The sequence below is a fragment of the Alternaria ventricosa genome, assembly GCF_023758065.1.
Source record: "Alternaria ventricosa strain BMP 2768 chromosome Unknown scaffold_3, whole genome shotgun sequence".
In the NCBI taxonomy this organism is placed as follows: Eukaryota; Fungi; Ascomycota; class Dothideomycetes; order Pleosporales; family Pleosporaceae; genus Alternaria; species Alternaria ventricosa.
Window position 1 is genome coordinate 376,252 of NW_026055683.1, and position 18,298 is coordinate 394,549.

Sequence of the window (18,298 nt, forward strand, 5' to 3'; positions counted from 1 at the left end):
GTCATTGCGCAGATCATGAGCGGCAATACCATATTTTCAAGGAAGGCGTATCGCCGAGGTATTTGTGAGAAGCCATTGTTAAAACACACGAGGACTGGTAACGCCTACCTAGTCTCAACCCCACCGAAGTCTCACTGCCACTTATAACCTTGGAAGCGTTTCACTGCACAATGTCAGTTCTGCACCTGCCACACGCATTCATTGCAGAGTTATCCTTAGCTACCGTGGTTAAGTATATAGACGACTGTTCCGACAAACCCTAACAAACTACTATTATTAACTTACTAACCTACTAACGTACACACCTAAAGTTCCTTGTAAAAAGACTTTAAATTCAAGCGCGAGCCTACAAGATCTGCACCTGCCTGGTAAGTTGCGGTGCACGGACTTTACCTTAGGTGGTACTTGCCTTGCGTCCCGCTCCGAGGCCACTACTCTATACTATAAATCCCGCTTATACTATCAACGCCTTCACACGATACGAGTCTTATCACTTAACCAAGAATAACGACTACTAATATGACAACCGAATCCGACTTATTCCTCTTAGGGTTCCGCAGCCTCTCTGGAGAGCTGAAGTTGCTCATCTTGCGCTACACCGTCCACACTCCAACAGCCGTGACTGCCTGCGCTTGGCTCGATAATTGCGACCTCTATTATATCTGTTATCCCTAAGACTGTTTCGAACGCGATCTGTTTCGGTACGGTACGCATGAGACAAGGCGGTTGCTGAAAGGACAGTGATTCCCCTCCTCTCTGTTCCTGAAATCAAGCATCTTGTTCTAGAAGCTTTCTATGGGGTCAATCGAACGGTGATGCTGTCCAACGCTACACCCTCTTCGAATAGAAATATCTGCTACTGTCCGCCACCTGTCGCAAGGCCGCTTGTTCGCCGTCTCGAGATTAACCTCGATTATAACAGACCTCATCATCTAAAATTATTAAGAGATATCTCGGATGGGTCAACATTTCCGAACTTACACCTTTTGACGGTCAACCTCGACCCGGAGTCTCTATTCTTCGACGACCAGGAAGCCGACGACGACCCGAGGTCGTATTTCGAGGCGTATTTTCAGCAACTCGGCTCAATTCACTTTCCCACGCGCCATCTGACCATCATATCAGTCACATTCGGATCAACCGACGTCGATATCGAAGCGGTGGAATCACTTTATTGTGAGCAGCTTGACCTGAAAGCCAACGGAATTCGAGAAGAACGATGGCAACGCTTCTGTATATTTGACGACAAGGACATAGACGAGAGGTCTCATTACGTTACAGAGAGGTCGAAGTTCGTCACTGGTGTTGCCCATGCGGGCATTTATCAATACCAGTACCGTGTGACAATCAAGACCGTGTCGACTCGGCCGAAGGACTCGCCGTATGGGCACCATAGGTGGGCAGATTATCCAGTTCGGGAGTAGCAACGTGGCGGTGGACATATAATGCGCTCCTTCTTATGAACTTGAAAGATGGAGCGGTAGGCTATTGGACGTGGGGAAGTTTCGTCTGACCCAAAAAAATCTAGACGAGATGCATGTTTGACAAGCGATTGAGCGAGCTTCTAGGTGTATAAAGTTCGCTACCCAGATGTATGGTTACGAAGGTATTCTCGTTGATCCTCCAACGCATCAGCCCTTGATGCTGTGACGCCCTTTCCTGCTGCCGCAGTTTAGCTGCAAGCAGGAACGATTGCTGATATCTACGCGCTGATTCGTCACCTTCTCCACCCTTAACCACAGATTAGCAGTCGCATCCCACGCTCACCCAAATCGAGCGGTTCGCGTACATTCTGCTCTCATTGCAACTTCTACTTAAACAAATTACACCAACGAAACATCGCGCCGTTGAAGCCTCGCAAAACCATAACATCTCAGTTCAACCTGAAAATGCCTTCCAACGCCCAAGTGAGCGATGAAGCGTCCAGCATACCTAAAGACGCCAAGACAAACTTCCTGCACCTGTCCGATGCCGAGTTCCTAGTGAAGCTTCGGTCTTTCGCCAAGTTCAAGGAACGCTCCCACCAAACGCACCACCAAGTACACGTACCAGAACTTACCACGCGTCTTCAACTCGATACCTCTTTACCTACACCGAGCGAAGACGCTTCTCCCCCCGCACCAGACGCGCCCGTACCAAACCTCGCAAACACATCTCCCATCAGTGTCGTCTACCTCGGCAACTCTATGCTCGAGCGCTTCAAGACCAGCGGCATCACTACCGACATGGGAAAACTCGGAGACACGGGAGTCGCATGGAACGCCGGCGTAGGCGGCGACAGCAACCAAAACGTCGCCTACCGACTCACAGAGGGTCTCTACGACATGCTCAAGACGGCCAAGAAAGACGTCTGCGACATCAAACTGTGGATCCTGGCTTCCGGGACGAACAATCTGCAGAAGAAGCGCGCATTTCGGAAGCAGGATATGGAGAGTTGGAGGGTATTGGTGGAGGCTTGTCTGAGGATTGCGCCGGAGAGTACGGTGTTGGCGTGCGATATGTCGTATAGACTGGATATACCTGATGAAATTGTAGATCAGAGTAATGAGATGCTAAGGGAGGTTGTTGGAGAGATCAACGAGGCCCTTCGGGTTGAGAATATGGAGAAAGAGCACGAGCTGCAGACATATGAGGCTCAGACTGAACGGGATCGCGAGGACAAGGTGAAGTGGGTTGGTACGAGGCACATGTTCAGCAAGAATATGCTTGACGACCATGTGCATCTGAACGAGGAGGGCTATTGGCTTTGGGATTTTGCGTTATGGCCGCACGTGTTCAAGGTCTTGGGCGTCCCGACAGAGAAAGATGACGAGCTTCTTGATGGGATGAAAGTCTCAGAAATACCTGGGTTTAGTCAATGAGGATGTATTCATTAGCATTCTGGATAGTAAAGAGCGGCTAGAGAAAACTTGAGAGGAAAATATTACAGGTCCTAAACTTATAGCTTGTCTGTTCATCCTACATGTTCAACACCACCCAGCGCATGTCTTGCAATTCCCAGTGATTGGTAGCATGACTCAACATTTCTTGCCCATGATCATGTCCTTTAGATGTTGAAAGACTTCGGTATGATCCTGCTCGCAAGGATAATAGTGCCACAAGAACCGACCGTTATTGTAAGTATCACGCACCGTAAACTCCACTTTCGGTGCCCGGAGACGTATCCCAGATTTTTCTATACAAGCTCTTAACATGTCTCCTATGCCATCCTCGAGAAAGCATGCGGGCATAATATCGCGTTCAAGACGCCAGTCGATCCCAAGGGTATGCAGGTTGACGAAGCGTTCTTGCCATTCAGGGTTTATATTTGCGCGAGGTGCATTATCTTTGGTACCGCTAATCCAATAGTCTTGGGGAGGTAGATCTATGAGGTACATCCAACTCGTCGAGTGCGAGGCACATATAAGTCCCTTTTCTATACCGACCTTGCAGTTCATCGCCACAATATGCAGATGACGTATCATGGCAGCCGCATGTACCTTGGGACACCAGAGACCGCTGATGCGGTTCTCAGGAGGAAATGAATAGTCCTTGCTAAGTTCGACGTCCCCTGTCTTCATGCGGCGACCGATACAAAGCTCGAAGGTGTTCCTTTTGTAGTATACTTCTTGTGCGATGTTGGCTAGATGACGGTTGCGCGTGGCCAAGAGTGGAAACAGGTCCGACTGTAGAAACTGGGCGTGTTTCGTCTTGTCGATTCTTTCATCCAGAGTCAGGTTGTGCGAGAGGACTTCGCACTTGAGCTCATCGGGAAGTTGCGCCCAGGCGTGGAATGACCGAGAAAATGGTATGACTGGTTCTTCTTTGTCGGCAGCTTGAGCCATCATCCTAGCACAGACTGCCGACCTCGATGGTAAGTAGGGCTTGCGGGTGTGATGAAGGTTGATGAGGCAAGGCCTTTCAATAGAGCCGGGAGATAGTTGCATGCTTTTGCGAGAGGTCCGAAAGCAATGATGGGAGAGAGAGGAATAGGTATGAATACGCGCCACTTCGCGAGGTCGTCCACGCTGCGACACGGGCCAGCCAGTGCAGAATGCGCCTTTGACCCAAACCGGGGCCTAGTCATAGTTCGCGCTGTCGTTGATGGAGATGCATCGGCATGCTTATGAGGTAGCAATCATAGGTACGACGAACCCGATTCGATGTCGCAAATCTGTATCCTGAGCCTTTCACAGTGACTGGGCACCTGCAAGTCAAGAGAGACAATAGAGTTAATTCACCAAACGCAACCGGGGTATACTAAAAGCAAGGACTCCGCTTCCAAACTCCTTGGATATTTGAACAGGACTCGCAGATCATTCTCGCCACTCTTTCGCGCATTGGGTGCACTGGGACAGGTCAGTGGGGGTTTTGAGGAAGTCGGATATGTGGCGTACCTTGTAGAAAGCAGTCATAGGCTCGTCGGCACTTCGAATCTGCAGCTGGTACCAGTATGCTTCGTGGTTCCGGCATTTCTCATTCGGACATTGTACTGTGCACTTGTCAGCCATGTCCAAGAGGAATAGCAGCCTCGCCCAAGATCGCGCAATCTTAGGGCATGGTTGCTGCTGAAGTATCCGAGCGTACCTTCCGTCTTGTCCACATTATCCCAGGCGCCCTTTCCACCCAAGATGTCTTCGACCTCCTTCTTCTTTAGGTATTTCCGCTCGTAGTAGCGTTTGTTGATGACAAAGTGGTAGGGGCAGGTAAGGCATTCGAAACGGTTTTGGCCAACAGCATCTTCGGTGGTAGGATCGCCGGGAGGTACTTTGGAGACGCGCAGCATATTGCTGCATGTTGGGCAAACTGTGGCTGTTAGCGGTGACTGGACTGGGACGTGGAACTGTAATGGTGGCCATGTAGCAGGTACAAGCAGACCATCAGGGTGTGTGAGTCTGGGACTTACAGAGCAACATGGTGGGCGACAGTGGGAAAAAGTTAGTCAGACGCGTGAAGCTGAGCGCGAAGAAGATCAAAAGTTATGACGGACCCTGAGCCGCTAGGGCTGGGAACGGCAAAGTGCGGGGCGAGGGTGTAGCAGCGAAAAGCCACCGGGGACGCGCACTTGGGAGCGGACTGTCTCAGATTGGGGCTTATGCACGCTGGCCTGTCGACGTCGCCTGCATCCTTATCGCCGTATTAGAGAGATACTTCACTTCTTCACACCGCCCTGCCCTGTTCGCTTTCCGTTAGCACCTCCGAGTACCCCGCCAAACCACAGCTCGAAACATTCACGCGTACCTGACTGGACCGCCTGTCGCTGCCCAGTCACCCTCCGCATCCTCAACACCACACACCATGGCGGACGAAGAGGTGCATACACATGCATACCCAGCGCCTGCCACTGCTGACCAACATGTAGGGTGCTTCCCCCCGCGAACTCGTCCTCGAAGCGTGCCGACGCAACAACACCGAGCTGCTTGAGGAAACCCTAAAAGACCTTGCTGCTGCTGCCTCAAAATCAGGGAAGAAGCCAGAGGATCATGTCGCCGAAACATTGAACAACACACGCGACGGCGTGGGTAATGGTTGTCTTCATGTCGCGGCAACATACGGAAGCTGTAAGTATCTGTCCCAAGCGGCGCAGCACCACGACGTCTTTGTCGCAACCTAGGGCATGAATTGACTGACTTTCCCATAGTCGAAGTTATCGACATGCTTCTCGACCAAGAGGGTCTTGAGATCGACGAGATCGACCGCATGGAGCAGGATACTCCCCTTCACAAAGCCGTACGCTACGTCAACTCGCTCGAAAAGTCCGTTTGGCCCCACGGACACTCCATCGTGGCCATGCTTCTAGATGCCGGATGCGACCCGAGAATAAGGAACAAGGCGAAGCTCAAGCCCGTTGAGTTGGTGGACCCGAGGAACACTGAGCTGAAGAGCATGCTGCAAAAGGGTGAAGTCTCGATGCTAATGGGCGGTGATGTGGTGGAAGACGACGACGATGATGGCCCAACAGGAAGCGCTAGTGATAGCGATTGAGAAGTCACAAGAAGGAGAGCACGAGTTGGAGAAAGACTTTGGGCCCCGATTATTGTGGCAATTGGGGTATCTTGAGAGAGGCCGAGGTGTGTACACCTCACTACCGGCACTCAGCGTGCGCTACGCTACTGAACGACTTCATAGTATCGGCTTTAATAGCCATAGACAAGCAGCATGTACCCATCTGTTCCTCTTCATCCACGAGCCGGCCTCGCGCGCATTCGTGCTGGGGATGGAAGGCGGCTTTCGCTTTCGCTTTGGATCTTCGTTCTCCGCATGTCTCCATAATCAAGTCTGTCGTTTCGTTCTAGAGTCTCCCGATCAATCTTGTTGCTGCGTTCTGTTAGCTCATTACTTCTAAAACCTAACATACCCGTCACTCACCTCAGGCGGAGGCCCGACAGGCCTGACCATGCGCTCTAGTAACTGTAGTCGGGTCTTTTCGCGCGGCTGTCCCAGACCGATGCTCATGTACTGTAGAAGAGGCGGGTGGCCGACGTAGCTCGATAGCGAGTCGCGCGCGATGTTGGATGTCCACTCGTGCTTGGTAGTGTCTGCGCTTCCGATACCGATGTAGCGGGCCTGGAGAGCTTCGAGTTGTTGCTGCGCGCGCAGTTTGTCGGCCATAATTGCGATGTGTACGGAGTTCGATCGGTTGTTTGGAGATGTGCAAATGGGGTGGTGTTAGGCTTGGTGGGCAAAAGTTGGGCAAGTCGCGACCGCGGAGGTGCTGCGGAACTTGGGCTTAGTCATGCGGCATCAGCCCCATCATCGCGACAGCCTCGAGACGGATCCCCTCAATTCAACAAACTTCGGATCGCAACACCTGGCTTCTCTCCATCACGCGTCGCATGGCTAATTACAACCGCGAAGACGTCAATATGAGCAACCACGACACGATAATGGGCAACGCGCCCCTCACACCACGCGACGAGCCCGAACTCACATCCCCCATGGTCGACTTCTCGCCATCCACAGTACAATACGACGAGGCGTTTGAAAACAGTCTCATGGAAATCATCCTCAACCCACCACCCCAGCCCTCGCCACGAAAGCCTTCAGACGAGATTCCCACAATCTCCGCATCGCAACTGCCTATTTCGCTCTCCTCCCACCTACGTACACATCCTTCCGCCGTGCCGGGGCTCTACATGACCCATCAAAACGGATATCATACAGGCGGTCCAGGACCATCACCACACACTATCGAAGAATTCGCGGACCGCTTCATCAGAGAGCATGGCATCGAGGATGCGGGGCAGCTGGAGAGGGTGGTGGAGGATGTTGTGAGGCACAAGTTGGAGGAGGCTAAGCAGAGGATGGAGAAGAGGAAAGAGCTTGTAGAGAAGAACAGAGGTATTGAGAGGGAGTTGGAGGATCTGAGGCTGCAGAGGAGTGCCGAATTGAGGGTCATGGAGAGGGTCAAGGGGAAGAGAAGATGAGACCTGAGAGTTACTGTGCCTGTGGACGTTGGAGTCCTTGTGCGAGATTACGTGGGAGTTGTTATGATACCCGACATTGGAATGTCAAAGTTATTGGGGGCGCAGGGTTGAGTCACAGGTGAGCGAGCTCTTGTGCATATTGGGGCAGGACCTCTCGACATTGGAATAATGCGATGCGCACACGTCAGAGATCCGACTATGGCTGTTCCTATCTAAGAGCCAAAACCATGATTGCCATTGACAACGTACGAGCATTGCGCGTATAATCTAGTAGATAGATGAGTAGACCCACGATATCCCAGCTCTCCGTGGTGACAACTCAAGCATAAATTAAATGATGCGCAGAGCACGCGCATCGCCCTAAGCCGGTGCCCAGGCGACCAGCGACTGCACCCTGAACCGGGGGACGAAGCGACTCGACCGATCAGACTACTCCAGCCCGCGGCATAGCAGAAGCTATGGCCAATAACGTCATGCCTCAACGATCATCACTGCAGCTTCCATGGACACACAGGACCCTTGATCGTCTCTGCCGCGTGGTTTCGCGGGTCATCTGCTTCGCCATCGCGATCTGCCCCTGGGGCTACCGCTACAGTTAGGACTATGTTCTTGCTTCCAGCATGCGGGGGTGGATACCAGCCAACCTTGATTTTTGATCGCACTCTCTCAACTTTACTTTCGCGCTACATGTGACGGGACCGTCGCTCAACTACAACCACCACCAACACATGCGCACGACCTTTCATTGAGTGCCTAATCTACAGACAACTGAGCAGAGCTGTACTGCAACAAACGTCCAGCCAAAACGCCAACATGGCAGACAAACTCGGGAGTCTGGCCTGGAGCGGTTTCAAACTTGGGTTTGGACTGTTCAGCCTTGCTGGAGTATGGACCATGGCAGTCATCAAGAACGGAGCACTCTGGGCGAAAGATACGGACGAGGAGAAGCGCGCGTTGGCTGCTGCGCAAGAGAGTTTCTGGAGCCTTGACCGAGAGCCTCTGCCAGGTTTCAAGCATGCCTTCTACAAGACCACCAACGGTACCCGTCTTCACTATGTCGCTAACCAAGGCACTGGAACATCACCAGCGAAGAACGTTACCATCTTCTTACATGGTGTGTATTAGGCAGAGTCATGCAGGTACCAAACTTTAATGGACTACGCGACTAACAAAGACCAGGATTCCCCGATTCTTACCTCATCTGGCGCCACCTCCTCCAATCCGCTTCCCTACAAAAGGACTCCATCTTGATAGCCGTCGATCTCCCTGGCTATGGCGGCTCCGACAGTCTGTCCGCATACGGCCCGAACGAAATGCTCGAGGTCTTGAGCGAGTTCATTGTTGGCATACGAGAGCAATTCTTGTCGGAAGGCAAGAAGGTAGTGGTAGTGTCACACGACTGGGGTGCGGTCATTGCTGGCCGGCTGGCTTCTGAGGCACATGTCCTGGCTGACCACTGGATCATCACAGGCGGCACCATCACCGCTCTACTACACTCGAACGCGACGAACAGGATTCTGTTGGCGAAGCAAATGCTGAGGACATGGATACACTCTCCGTTCAACTTCCGCCTGTTGAAGAATGGATTACACGCACTAGGCCCTGTGGCTGGACAATTCCGAAGCTCTTTCTACATCTTCGTATTCCATCTACCCTGGCCTCTTCACAACGTCTTTGCGACTTTTGGCAACTACTTCTTCCTGCGTGTTCTCCACCAGTTCGGCAAAGGCACACCGAAGAAGGGCAAGGCCCCTACTGTCTTGGAACCTACTGAAGCTGCTGAAGCAATGGCAATCTCTACTGGCCCCGGAAGTGCGCAGCTAGACAAAGCGAACGACAAGGGTGAACGATACGGCGAGTCTGTCAAGAGCAGGATAGGCGATCGCGGCATGTCCGAGAAGATCCGCATCTATCGCGACAGCCTCGCTTTCGGCAAGTGGGAGAAATCGCTCGAGGTCACTGCCGCACTATACAACATCTCCTCTGAAGCTGCTTCTTCGCAGACCCTGTCTGCATCAGGCACCCTGTCCAGCATGGCACCACAAGGCGCGCTGAAGGCCCCTTCGACACTCATGATGGGGCAACTTGAACCTGCATTCAATCAACGGCTCTCATTTGACAACGCTCGCGACTATCTGGTCAAGGGAAGTCAGGTCGTGATTATCAAGGGTGCAGGCCATTGGTGAGACAGCCCGAATACCCGTGTTGAGGAAACATATGCTAACGTTATATAGGCTACCACTTGAGCACACAGGTAGGCGTGCGGTAGAGAAGACCCTGAAGTGGGCTTTGCAAGGTGTGGGGAGCGAGACGATACCCTTTGAAGCGATGAGCGATGTGCGCATTCTGGAGGCGTTGTAAGAGACAGCACGAGTGAGATGTACAATTTGGTACCAAAAGAATTTCACAGTGCTCTTCAAGATTTCTCACAGTGCCCTCCAAAATTTCAGTGACTCTAATACAGCGTTGCTCTTTCCCAACCTGGAGCGCACAGTCCTGAGTTGGCTAGGCTTGGCAGCTACAGTAGATAACACCACTCACCTCTTCGCCACTTCTTCACACCCTTTGCTTTGATTCTAAACGATCTAGAATTTCGGTGAGGAGACCACATCATACAGATCTACGAGGCTCACAATTACAGCAGTGAACGCGAAGTCTTGAGTGCAGAGAGTCTGCGCGTTAAGACAGCCTCAAGGTGGGTGCTCGTCTACATCGTCCGCGCGATAGCTCATTGATCATTCTGTTCTACTCAAAAGCTAACACGGCTCACAGATCTCTCTTCGTCGCAACTAAAGCAACATGGACGATTCCAACACCAAACCGCCTGCTACCTTCCATGGCTGGTCGCGGCTTCCAGATGAGTTGAAGGTGGAGATTTTGGCTCATAACCTTGATCAAACCAACGGGATTGATTCGATTGCACACTCTCGTGTTTTCGCAGAACAGCTTACCTCCATCATCGGCACTCGGAACCACGAATTCATCGCACTCGCTTTGGAGACGTATTATATGCGAAACGTGTTCCAGGTTACTATCGAAGAAGACATAGATAAGAAATGTGCATACGTGCAACATCCTCCGGCAGCCTATGGACACCTCATTAGGAGGATGGAAGTACTGGCGTGTACCCACTACTTGTACATAATGCTTCCAAGGCTTTTAGTCACTGGAAGTTCGGCAATGCGTTGCATTCTCAGCCGCAGTCCAAATTCGCCGCTCGGAGGAGAGGACGCCTTCGATTTGTTCGCCCTGTTGCCGCACGATTACATCGTCTCGACCGTCTGGCAAGCAAACTTCATGCATCTTCAATCACTGGCATTCAGATTCGAATATCCGATGCAAAAAGAGGTTGCTCTGTTTAAACGCCCTGGCGAATGCGACCACTGCGGGCTCGCTCCTATTCACGTCGAGAAGGTCCTCACTGCGGTACAAGGGTTGCACATCGCGTTACAGGCCGCGAAGACGACCGTTGTTTTCGCCTCGACCTGTCCTTGTCTCACTCGTCTAGCCCAGTTGCTTGCACGAATGGCGACAAAGTCGGACAAGTGAGAAGGAGATAGCTGACAACAACGCGTTCATGTCAGACACCACTAAAAGTGTTTGAGAAGATGAATGGGGCCCTCATGAATGTGAGCTTTCATCGCATTTCGCCCTGTACCACAAGCCTGGAACCAGCATACATAGAACCACAAACAGCCAGATGCATATCTTAGTATGCACAAAGAATCGAAAATAATACAAAACTCCAAACCATGTCCACCCTTTCAGAGGCCATCTGTCCCCTGTCTACTAACCCCAAACATGGGTACAGCACTATCACTAATACCCTGCACCCGCTCACTCACTCCGCTCGCCTCCATAGCCCGTGGGCTGCCCATTGCAGGTGTGTTACTAGGCCAGGCCCACAGCGCGTCAAAGTCAATCTGCTCATCCTGTCCGCTTTCCTCGGAATGCAGACTGGGCACACGCGTTGCTTCCAAAGCAGATAGATCGAGCATCGCTGATAGCGAGGGCGCTCTCGAGGCCGATGTATACGATGGCGTGGCCATGTCTACCGACGGGGGCTCTTGTATAGGGGACAGATGGACACTGAAATCTTCTCCTGTGGAAGCTGGGCTGTGCTGGACATTGCCATGGTGTTGGTTTTGACCGAGATTATGGTGTTGCTCAGAGGCTTGATACGTCAGTACCGGTTCGTTGATCGGCGCTGTCTGCATGCCGGGATATATGTGTACGGGTACTTGGTGGAGTCGGGGTGTTACATCCATCGGGTTTGATGCGCGCGCTAGATCGGGTGCCTGGGGCGCGGCGTTACGTTGTTGCTGCGGCATCTGTCTGCCGTAGAGTTGTGATGCGATGCTGGGCAGTGTCGCATTACTTGTAGAATCTTGTCGCCGGCGTAGTCGTTGTTGTGCGACGACGTCTCGGAAAGAACTCAGGATGTATACTAGACGGCTTGCTTGTTGATCGCTTTCAGCGCAGTAGTTCATGACGTTAATAGCATTTACAACGCAGTTGTCTGTTAGCTCGATCTGGTATAGGCCGGCGAAGTCGCTTGCAAGAATGACGAGAGTGGCTGCGAAGAGGAAGTAGATAACGGCTGGGTTGCGTCGGGACAGATAGCCAGCCTCGTACGCGTTCTGTATGAGCAGGATGGTATGCACAGAAGCGATGACACACGCCTCGCTGAATCGTTCCATGCGATGGAAAGGTCGTGGCCCTTTCGACCCAGGCTGTTCAACATGCCGTTGGGTTTCTTTGTTGAGTATGTACAGTAAGAAGGGTCGAGTAAGAAGGATGACGGAATGGCAGTAGAATAAGTTGACGTGCAAGATGGCCACGCCTTGACTGGGCGAGGCAGTCGCTGCTTGTCGCCATTGCAAGATGGGCGTCAGCAACCGGGGCCATGTCTTGCATATGTCCGATATCTCTTGGGCGAGACGAGTGCTGATCTTGCGTTGCTGGTACACCCTGCGCAAGATGACACCGATGACTCTGCAGCTTCGAACGGTGGCTTCCAGAGCAGGTGGACCAGTCTCATTGAAGTCGTACACAGTCTTTGCGCTGAAGCTCCATGACTGGTTGCGAACACTGCTGTCGGGCGGACGGAGTGTATCTCCCGAGCAGTCGTCTTCCGATATGGCGGTTGGACGACCAAGAGAGCAAGACAGTAAGCGATCCATCACGAATATCGACCGCCAAAGGTCTTTTCGTTGTGTTTGTTCCTCGGGGCTAAAGATGACCATGGTCTCTTCTCTGTGGAGGCCGAGCGCAAGCGCAGACCGTACTGCCATCCCGAGTAAGGCGAAAGCAGTGTTTCGCTTGCTTTTGGCCAACATATAGTATGACATGAGAAGCAGTGCTTGGACAGACCAGAAGTCCTGATCTTCCAACCCAGTCATCGGGTCGTTCATGTTCTTAGCATTCAGGTAGAAAGCCTCGGCTCTGTCGAGGTGTTCACTCCGAAGCTTGTCGATGATCAGCGCCTCAGGGCTTCCCGAAAGTGGTGTGGCCATAGTGAGGCCAATAGCGAAGACGAGATTGAGCAAGCATGACCAAGATGTATCGACAGAAAGCGGATCGGAGTAGCAACGCTCTAGTTTCTCAAGAAAGGAGTCACGTCGGAAGACCTGTAACAAGCCGTGGGTATTGACGAAAAAGGCATCCACTAGCACGCGTGCTGTTCGCTCATCTGGGAGTAGATTTGACTGTCGATAGCCCAGTGGAAGTGAGTATTGGCCTTCGACTATCTTGTGACGGCGTGGGTCAGTTGTAAACGGTGACGGACCGGCTACCGTTTCGACCATCATGCGGAGGAGCTGGAGAAATGACAGGGTAGCTGCATCGCCAATGTATATCACTCGTCCCGTTGGATCTTGTAACATGCGGCTCTGGCTTGGAAATTCTGCCACTTCATCCGTGCCATCATTCGGAGTGGAAGCGTGTGTCGGGGTAAGCCGGTCACGGGTGTTATCATGGTTGACAGCCAGACGGTCAATTGAGCTGTTTGCATGCTCTATACTGCGTCTTGAGCCTGAAGACTTGAACGGTACTTCTTGCTTGATACTGAGTGTGCGAGTCAACAAATTTGGATGGTTGCCGGAAGACGTGCGGTTATGTAACGACAGGGGCGTTGCCTGGACGTGCTCAACAGCCGGTGTGTTTGCAGCCGGGTTGTCAGTTGGACTATAATGCAAGCAGTCAGCAAAGCTATGCTTAGAAAGTGTCTAGGCATGTAGCGGTGAATAATGCTTTGGAGAAGTGCAGAGTCCCATGTAATTGGCAGAGTGACGAGATGCGAGATACGTACATAGAACCGTCGCTGTCATTGCCACTCTCAATCGTACGTCGCTTTGCGGGTGGTCGGTCCTCGCCTGGAGAATTCAGATCTCGATCCGCGTATATGCAAGTAAACTTGCGCTATCTAAAATCAATACACGGCAGTATGCAATTAGGATGGGGGCCTAACCTTATCACATGTGTTGCAGGGACACAAGCCGTTGCACTGTGATCTGTCAGTATCGTATGCCAACTAGAGAGCCTAGTTGCACGTGTCCGCGAGTCATCCTGCGAAGGAGCCGGTGCAGATGTTGTCCATGATTACAAAGCGTTCGGGTGAAGTATCGCCCAGCCGGACAGTTTCGTGTTGAACAATGTGATGGAGCCGGGCAGCTAGCCGATGACCTCCCGCAATGCCTCCACACGGCGATCGGTGAGCACAGCAACCTCAAGATGCTAGCGTAATGGCATGCAAGAACTAAGTTGCAGGTCGTGAACGTTGACAGGGGTATGTGCCAAGTGCATCTGTAGCCGAGTGCGAAAAACGTCGTGACGCAACAGTTCCAAGGTTGAGGAACTGAACCTACCTTTTGCTTTCTCCTCTTGCAACTCTCGCACGCCTGAGCGGTGCGCTGTCGTTGGTCTGCGACGCGTCAAATTAGCCATGAAGTCGCCAGTACGAGCGTACCTGGACAGACGAACCTGGTGGGACCTTGGGTCGCGTCATCACGATGTCGACTCCGCGGTAGTCGCAGTCGTTATCACGTGCGAATCCGGATGGTCAATGCCTGGGAGTACATTGCCGACGCGACGGATGGATGAGCTGGTCGGAAGATGCACTCGTGGTAATGATGGAAGCGAGTCACGGAAGTCCCATAACGCTACGCGAAAATGACGCGGAAAAGGGTCCCGCAGCCTTCGCCGTCTGTATTGATGAGACGGAGACGATCACAGTAGGATCCTAATGGCCTTGCTGATGAAATTGGGTGACGAGTCCCTCGTGGTTGTCGCGAAGCTGCGAAGCTTGGGCTTCCCACTGTTCCGAAAATCGAGTAGCGTTGGACGTCTGCCGATCGTCATGTAATCGGCCTACAGACCCCAGCCCAGCCCGCCTTTAGACTCAACCCGTTGATATGCAGGACGCTCTTAGCCGACGCTGATAGCAATGGTCATGACCGCATACGGTCAACAAGCTCGACATGCCGCTAATCAGCTTTTCAACGGCAAAGCCGTTACCACGCAACCTTACCTCGGGCCGTCTTTGGAAGGGCTACGAGTATATACCCTGAGATCCCCTTTGCCACAGTCTTGTACCGTCCTGTCTTGTCTTTACAGTCTTCGAAATGGCGCCATATCTAGGATCTGACAATAGTCACCATCAAATTGCCACACACGCCAACACATTGCTAGCGGGAACCACGGCAGCATTAGAACAATTGCTCACCAAGGCGAAAGACAACCTGCCCAGAGAGTCGCTGCCACACATCGCCAATGTCAAATTCTCGACCGCAAACACCGGAAGCCCATACTTTCCCAGCCCACTGAAGCAAACAGAGGCCATCTCTGCGCTCAAGGCGGTTGAAGCAGGGGTTGCATCTGCCATCGCCGATCTACAAGATGCTCAAAAGCCACGGGGTATCGCTGTCGATCTCGAAAGAGCCACAGCTTTTCTATTCTCTACCTATCTAGCCACGGTGGGCGGGTTCGACAAATCGGACCCAAGGGCTAAGAAGCTACTTAAAGGTTGAACTCACTGCCTCAGCGTGGTCGACGATTAATACTGACCCAGACAGACACCGACTTGCTCCAAGCACAGTCTATTCTGTACCGCAGACTATCCGCAAACCTCTACCAGACCAAGAACCCAGGAGAATACTTTCACCTTCATGGATCTCTTGAGGCAACCAAAGCGCTGAACATGATCGGTCTCGAAGGATCACGGCCTGATCTGACAGACTACCATGAATGCATTAAGGTCATCGAGGACCATGTCAGTCGATACACTGTCGATCAGCTCGAAGAGATGAATCACGAGATTGGACAAGCTGGTGTGACATGCCTGAAGTGGGAAGATTTCCAGAAGACCCCACACGGACGTACACTTCTTCAGCAACCGCCTTGGAAGGTGGAAACTCTCGAAAGCGAAACTCCCGCGGCTCCTTTTCCGTTCAGGTCATCAAACACGCCCAAACCACAGATTCTTGCCGGTATCCGCGTTCTTGAACTGTGCCGGATCATTGCCGGGCCTGCTATGGGTCGAGGGCTCGCCGAATACGGTGCCGAGGTCATCAAAGTCACATCGCCGAACCTCTCCGACGTACCTTTCTTCCAAGTGGATGCAAACATCGGCAAGCATACCACCGACTTGGATTTGAAGAATCCAAGGGACCGTCAGACCTTTGAGCAACTTCTTCAGTCGGCAGATGTGATATTGGATGGCTATCGACCCGGAAGTCTGAATCGTCTCGGATATGGGCCCGAGCAGCTCCTTCACCTTGCCAGAAAGCGCGGCAAAGGCTTTGTCTACGTTGCCGAGAACTGTTTCGGTCACACTGGGCCATGGTCCTCACGTCCAGGGTGGCAGCAGATCGCAGACTGCGTAACGGGTGTGGCATGGGCGCAGGGTCAAGCAATGGGGTTGAGTGAGCCTGTTGTGCCACCTTTCCCTATGAGTGATTATGGCACGGGATGTATGGGCACCATCGCTGCTTTAGTTGGGCTCCACAGACGAGCAAAAGTTGGTGGAAGTTACCTAGGTACCACGTCGTTGGTTCAGTACGATATCTACCTACTACAACTTGGACTCTACGACGACCGGATGATGGCGGAGCTACGGAAAGAACATGACCAGGAGTTCTTTCAGTTGCGACACCACGATTCGGTAGATGAAGTTGGAAAGAGAGCATTGAAGACAATGAGGCGAACGCACCCAGAGCTTTTTGAAGACCGACACATGCAGGAGTGTTACAGCAAGGGATTCAACGCCAATGTCAGGACTATCCGACCCGTGGTCAGCGTTGAAGGTTACTGGAACGGCTTCCTACGCAGCTCTCGTCCCAACGGTTTCGATAAGCCGACTTGGGACGATTGGGAGATTGATGAAGCCTTATTACGGACTTGAAGAGGCCCAGCCATTGTTGCGTCATAGAAGCTTCCTCATCTTATCAGGCCGTCTTATATACCCAAATTAGCGTTGTTACATCTGTACATCACGCCCTCCTTTCATCTCTATATCTCGTTCTCATCAACCATTGTTTCCAGCATCTCCTTGCTGATATTCGTTTACGATCTCGAACGCCCAAAATCGCGCCTCGGCATGATGTGTATTGTGCCCCACATCGCCCCACCGCGTCGTCGGAGTTTTCCAGGCGGACTGGTGCAGCTTCCGACATGCCACTGCACGATGCAAGCACACGTGCAATGCGTCTGGTACTTCCTCACGGTACCACCGGTTGAATATGATGTCGCTATGTGTACCGTCATTTCGCCTCGTACGCGATGCTCAAAGTAGGAAGGAGGCCCGGTCAAGGGTGATACCTGGGTACGCTAGGTCACGCCTTCCGTCGCGAGACTAGCTAGGGATACAGTCGCTCAACACCGAGACGGGCCGCTAATGCTGGGGAACGACGCCATGGGTCAGTGGAGGAAGCCTAGAAGAATTCCGCGGAGTATTACCTCGGTGCATCCGTTGGCTCCCATTACAGATGCATTGGTAAGCGGCGCATGTGCTACGTGGGATAAACGTGCCCAGGTGAGCTGCTGAGGTAAGTACCTTGCCGTCATGTCAAGCTTACTCTGTAGCCACGAGCTAACCGCGGTTAGTATCTTTATACGATCCATGCTCAAACCGTTTGCAGGCGCACAAATTGTTGAACCGAGGTGCTTGCGGGTTGACTGCATTTTGACTTTGCTGTAGTAACGAAATTTGGCCGACGATGGTACCAACTGAATGGAAAGCACGACTATCGGACAGCGCCTACATCACCGCTCTTTGTGCTGTCATGGGACTCAACAAAAAAACCTCTACGGCTTTTGATGCCGTCGAAGTCACGCTTTTGCTACAAGTACTTTGGAACTCATTAACGGGCCTGTGTCTTGCTTTCGAGCTAACTCATGTATGATGTGAGAACATGCAGGTCAATCGGATATCAGCATAATTTCGAACTAAGATGAAGCAGGCGGTGCTATTGGCAATGCCGAACTCAAACGCCATGGTTCTACGACGGCATTTGAAAGACAAGCGCCGCTCCTGGCATACACCGGCAACCAGCAATCACCAGAACACTGGTACATACCCTCGAATATGCCGGCTCGAAGATAGGACCGACAGATGTACCGCTACACCAGCTAGATTATGAGCCTTACCATTATCCTAGCACTGCCTGAACATTCCAAGGTTGTCATTGTTTCCAAGCTCGCGAGAATTCTCGGTATCCCTAGCTTAACGGTCTTGATGACACATACTCCGAGCTTGGGAGGACTCCACTTCACTGCAAGGCTAGATGTATCTTGCCCTCACATGTCTCTTTTGCTCTTGCGTCTGTCACGTCCATGAACAGCTGCGAAAGCTAGCCATGGAGATCGCATCGCAACCGTTCTATTTCCTTGCTCTA

At 52.2% G+C, this 18,298-nt stretch overlaps 8 protein-coding genes across 8 annotated transcripts; 5 read left to right on the top strand and 3 right to left on the bottom strand.

Annotated features, from left to right (window-relative positions):
- Positions 1 to 1,889: 1,889 nt before the first annotated feature.
- J4E93_002054 (uncharacterized protein) lies at positions 1,890 to 2,861 on the top strand (the record flags this gene model as incomplete). The annotated part of the gene is made up of 1 exon (XM_049340002.1): positions 1,890 to 2,861. The coding sequence occupies one exon, from the start codon at positions 1,890 to 1,892 to the stop codon at positions 2,859 to 2,861; it is 972 nt and encodes a 323-aa protein (XP_049202324.1).
- A 1,434-nt stretch (positions 2,862 to 4,295) lies between these two features.
- J4E93_002055 (uncharacterized protein) lies at positions 4,296 to 4,895 on the bottom strand (the record flags this gene model as incomplete). The annotated part of the gene is made up of 4 exons (XM_049340003.1): positions 4,296 to 4,328; positions 4,377 to 4,471; positions 4,567 to 4,785; positions 4,886 to 4,895. 4 exons carry the CDS (start codon positions 4,893 to 4,895, stop codon positions 4,296 to 4,298), a joined length of 357 nt encoding a protein of 118 aa, XP_049202325.1.
- A 382-nt stretch (positions 4,896 to 5,277) lies between these two features.
- On the top strand, positions 5,278 to 5,964 carry J4E93_002056 (uncharacterized protein; the record flags this gene model as incomplete). Its single annotated transcript, XM_049340004.1, has 3 exons — positions 5,278 to 5,292; positions 5,342 to 5,540; positions 5,621 to 5,964. 3 exons carry the CDS (start codon positions 5,278 to 5,280, stop codon positions 5,962 to 5,964), a joined length of 558 nt encoding a protein of 185 aa, XP_049202326.1.
- A 321-nt stretch (positions 5,965 to 6,285) lies between these two features.
- Positions 6,286 to 6,591, bottom strand: J4E93_002057 (uncharacterized protein; the record flags this gene model as incomplete). The annotated part of the gene is made up of 2 exons (XM_049340005.1): positions 6,286 to 6,297; positions 6,349 to 6,591. 2 exons carry the CDS (start codon positions 6,589 to 6,591, stop codon positions 6,286 to 6,288), a joined length of 255 nt encoding a protein of 84 aa, XP_049202327.1.
- Positions 6,592 to 6,815: 224 nt separating this feature from the next.
- On the top strand, positions 6,816 to 7,406 carry J4E93_002058 (uncharacterized protein; the record flags this gene model as incomplete). Its single annotated transcript, XM_049340006.1, has 1 exon — positions 6,816 to 7,406. The coding sequence occupies one exon, from the start codon at positions 6,816 to 6,818 to the stop codon at positions 7,404 to 7,406; it is 591 nt and encodes a 196-aa protein (XP_049202328.1).
- Positions 7,407 to 8,219: 813 nt separating this feature from the next.
- Positions 8,220 to 9,592, top strand: J4E93_002059 (uncharacterized protein; the record flags this gene model as incomplete). The annotated part of the gene is made up of 2 exons (XM_049340007.1): positions 8,220 to 8,520; positions 8,586 to 9,592. 2 exons carry the CDS (start codon positions 8,220 to 8,222, stop codon positions 9,590 to 9,592), a joined length of 1,308 nt encoding a protein of 435 aa, XP_049202329.1.
- A 1,578-nt stretch (positions 9,593 to 11,170) lies between these two features.
- On the bottom strand, positions 11,171 to 14,412 carry J4E93_002060 (uncharacterized protein; the record flags this gene model as incomplete). Its single annotated transcript, XM_049340008.1, has 5 exons — positions 11,171 to 13,592; positions 13,717 to 13,826; positions 13,876 to 13,911; positions 14,273 to 14,328; positions 14,388 to 14,412. The coding sequence occupies 5 exons, from the start codon at positions 14,410 to 14,412 to the stop codon at positions 11,171 to 11,173; spliced, it is 2,649 nt and encodes an 882-aa protein (XP_049202330.1).
- Positions 14,413 to 15,028: 616 nt separating this feature from the next.
- On the top strand, positions 15,029 to 16,806 carry J4E93_002061 (uncharacterized protein; the record flags this gene model as incomplete). The annotated part of the gene is made up of 2 exons (XM_049340009.1): positions 15,029 to 15,428; positions 15,479 to 16,806. The coding sequence occupies 2 exons, from the start codon at positions 15,029 to 15,031 to the stop codon at positions 16,804 to 16,806; spliced, it is 1,728 nt and encodes a 575-aa protein (XP_049202331.1).
- Between the last annotated feature and the right edge of the window lie 1,492 nt (positions 16,807 to 18,298).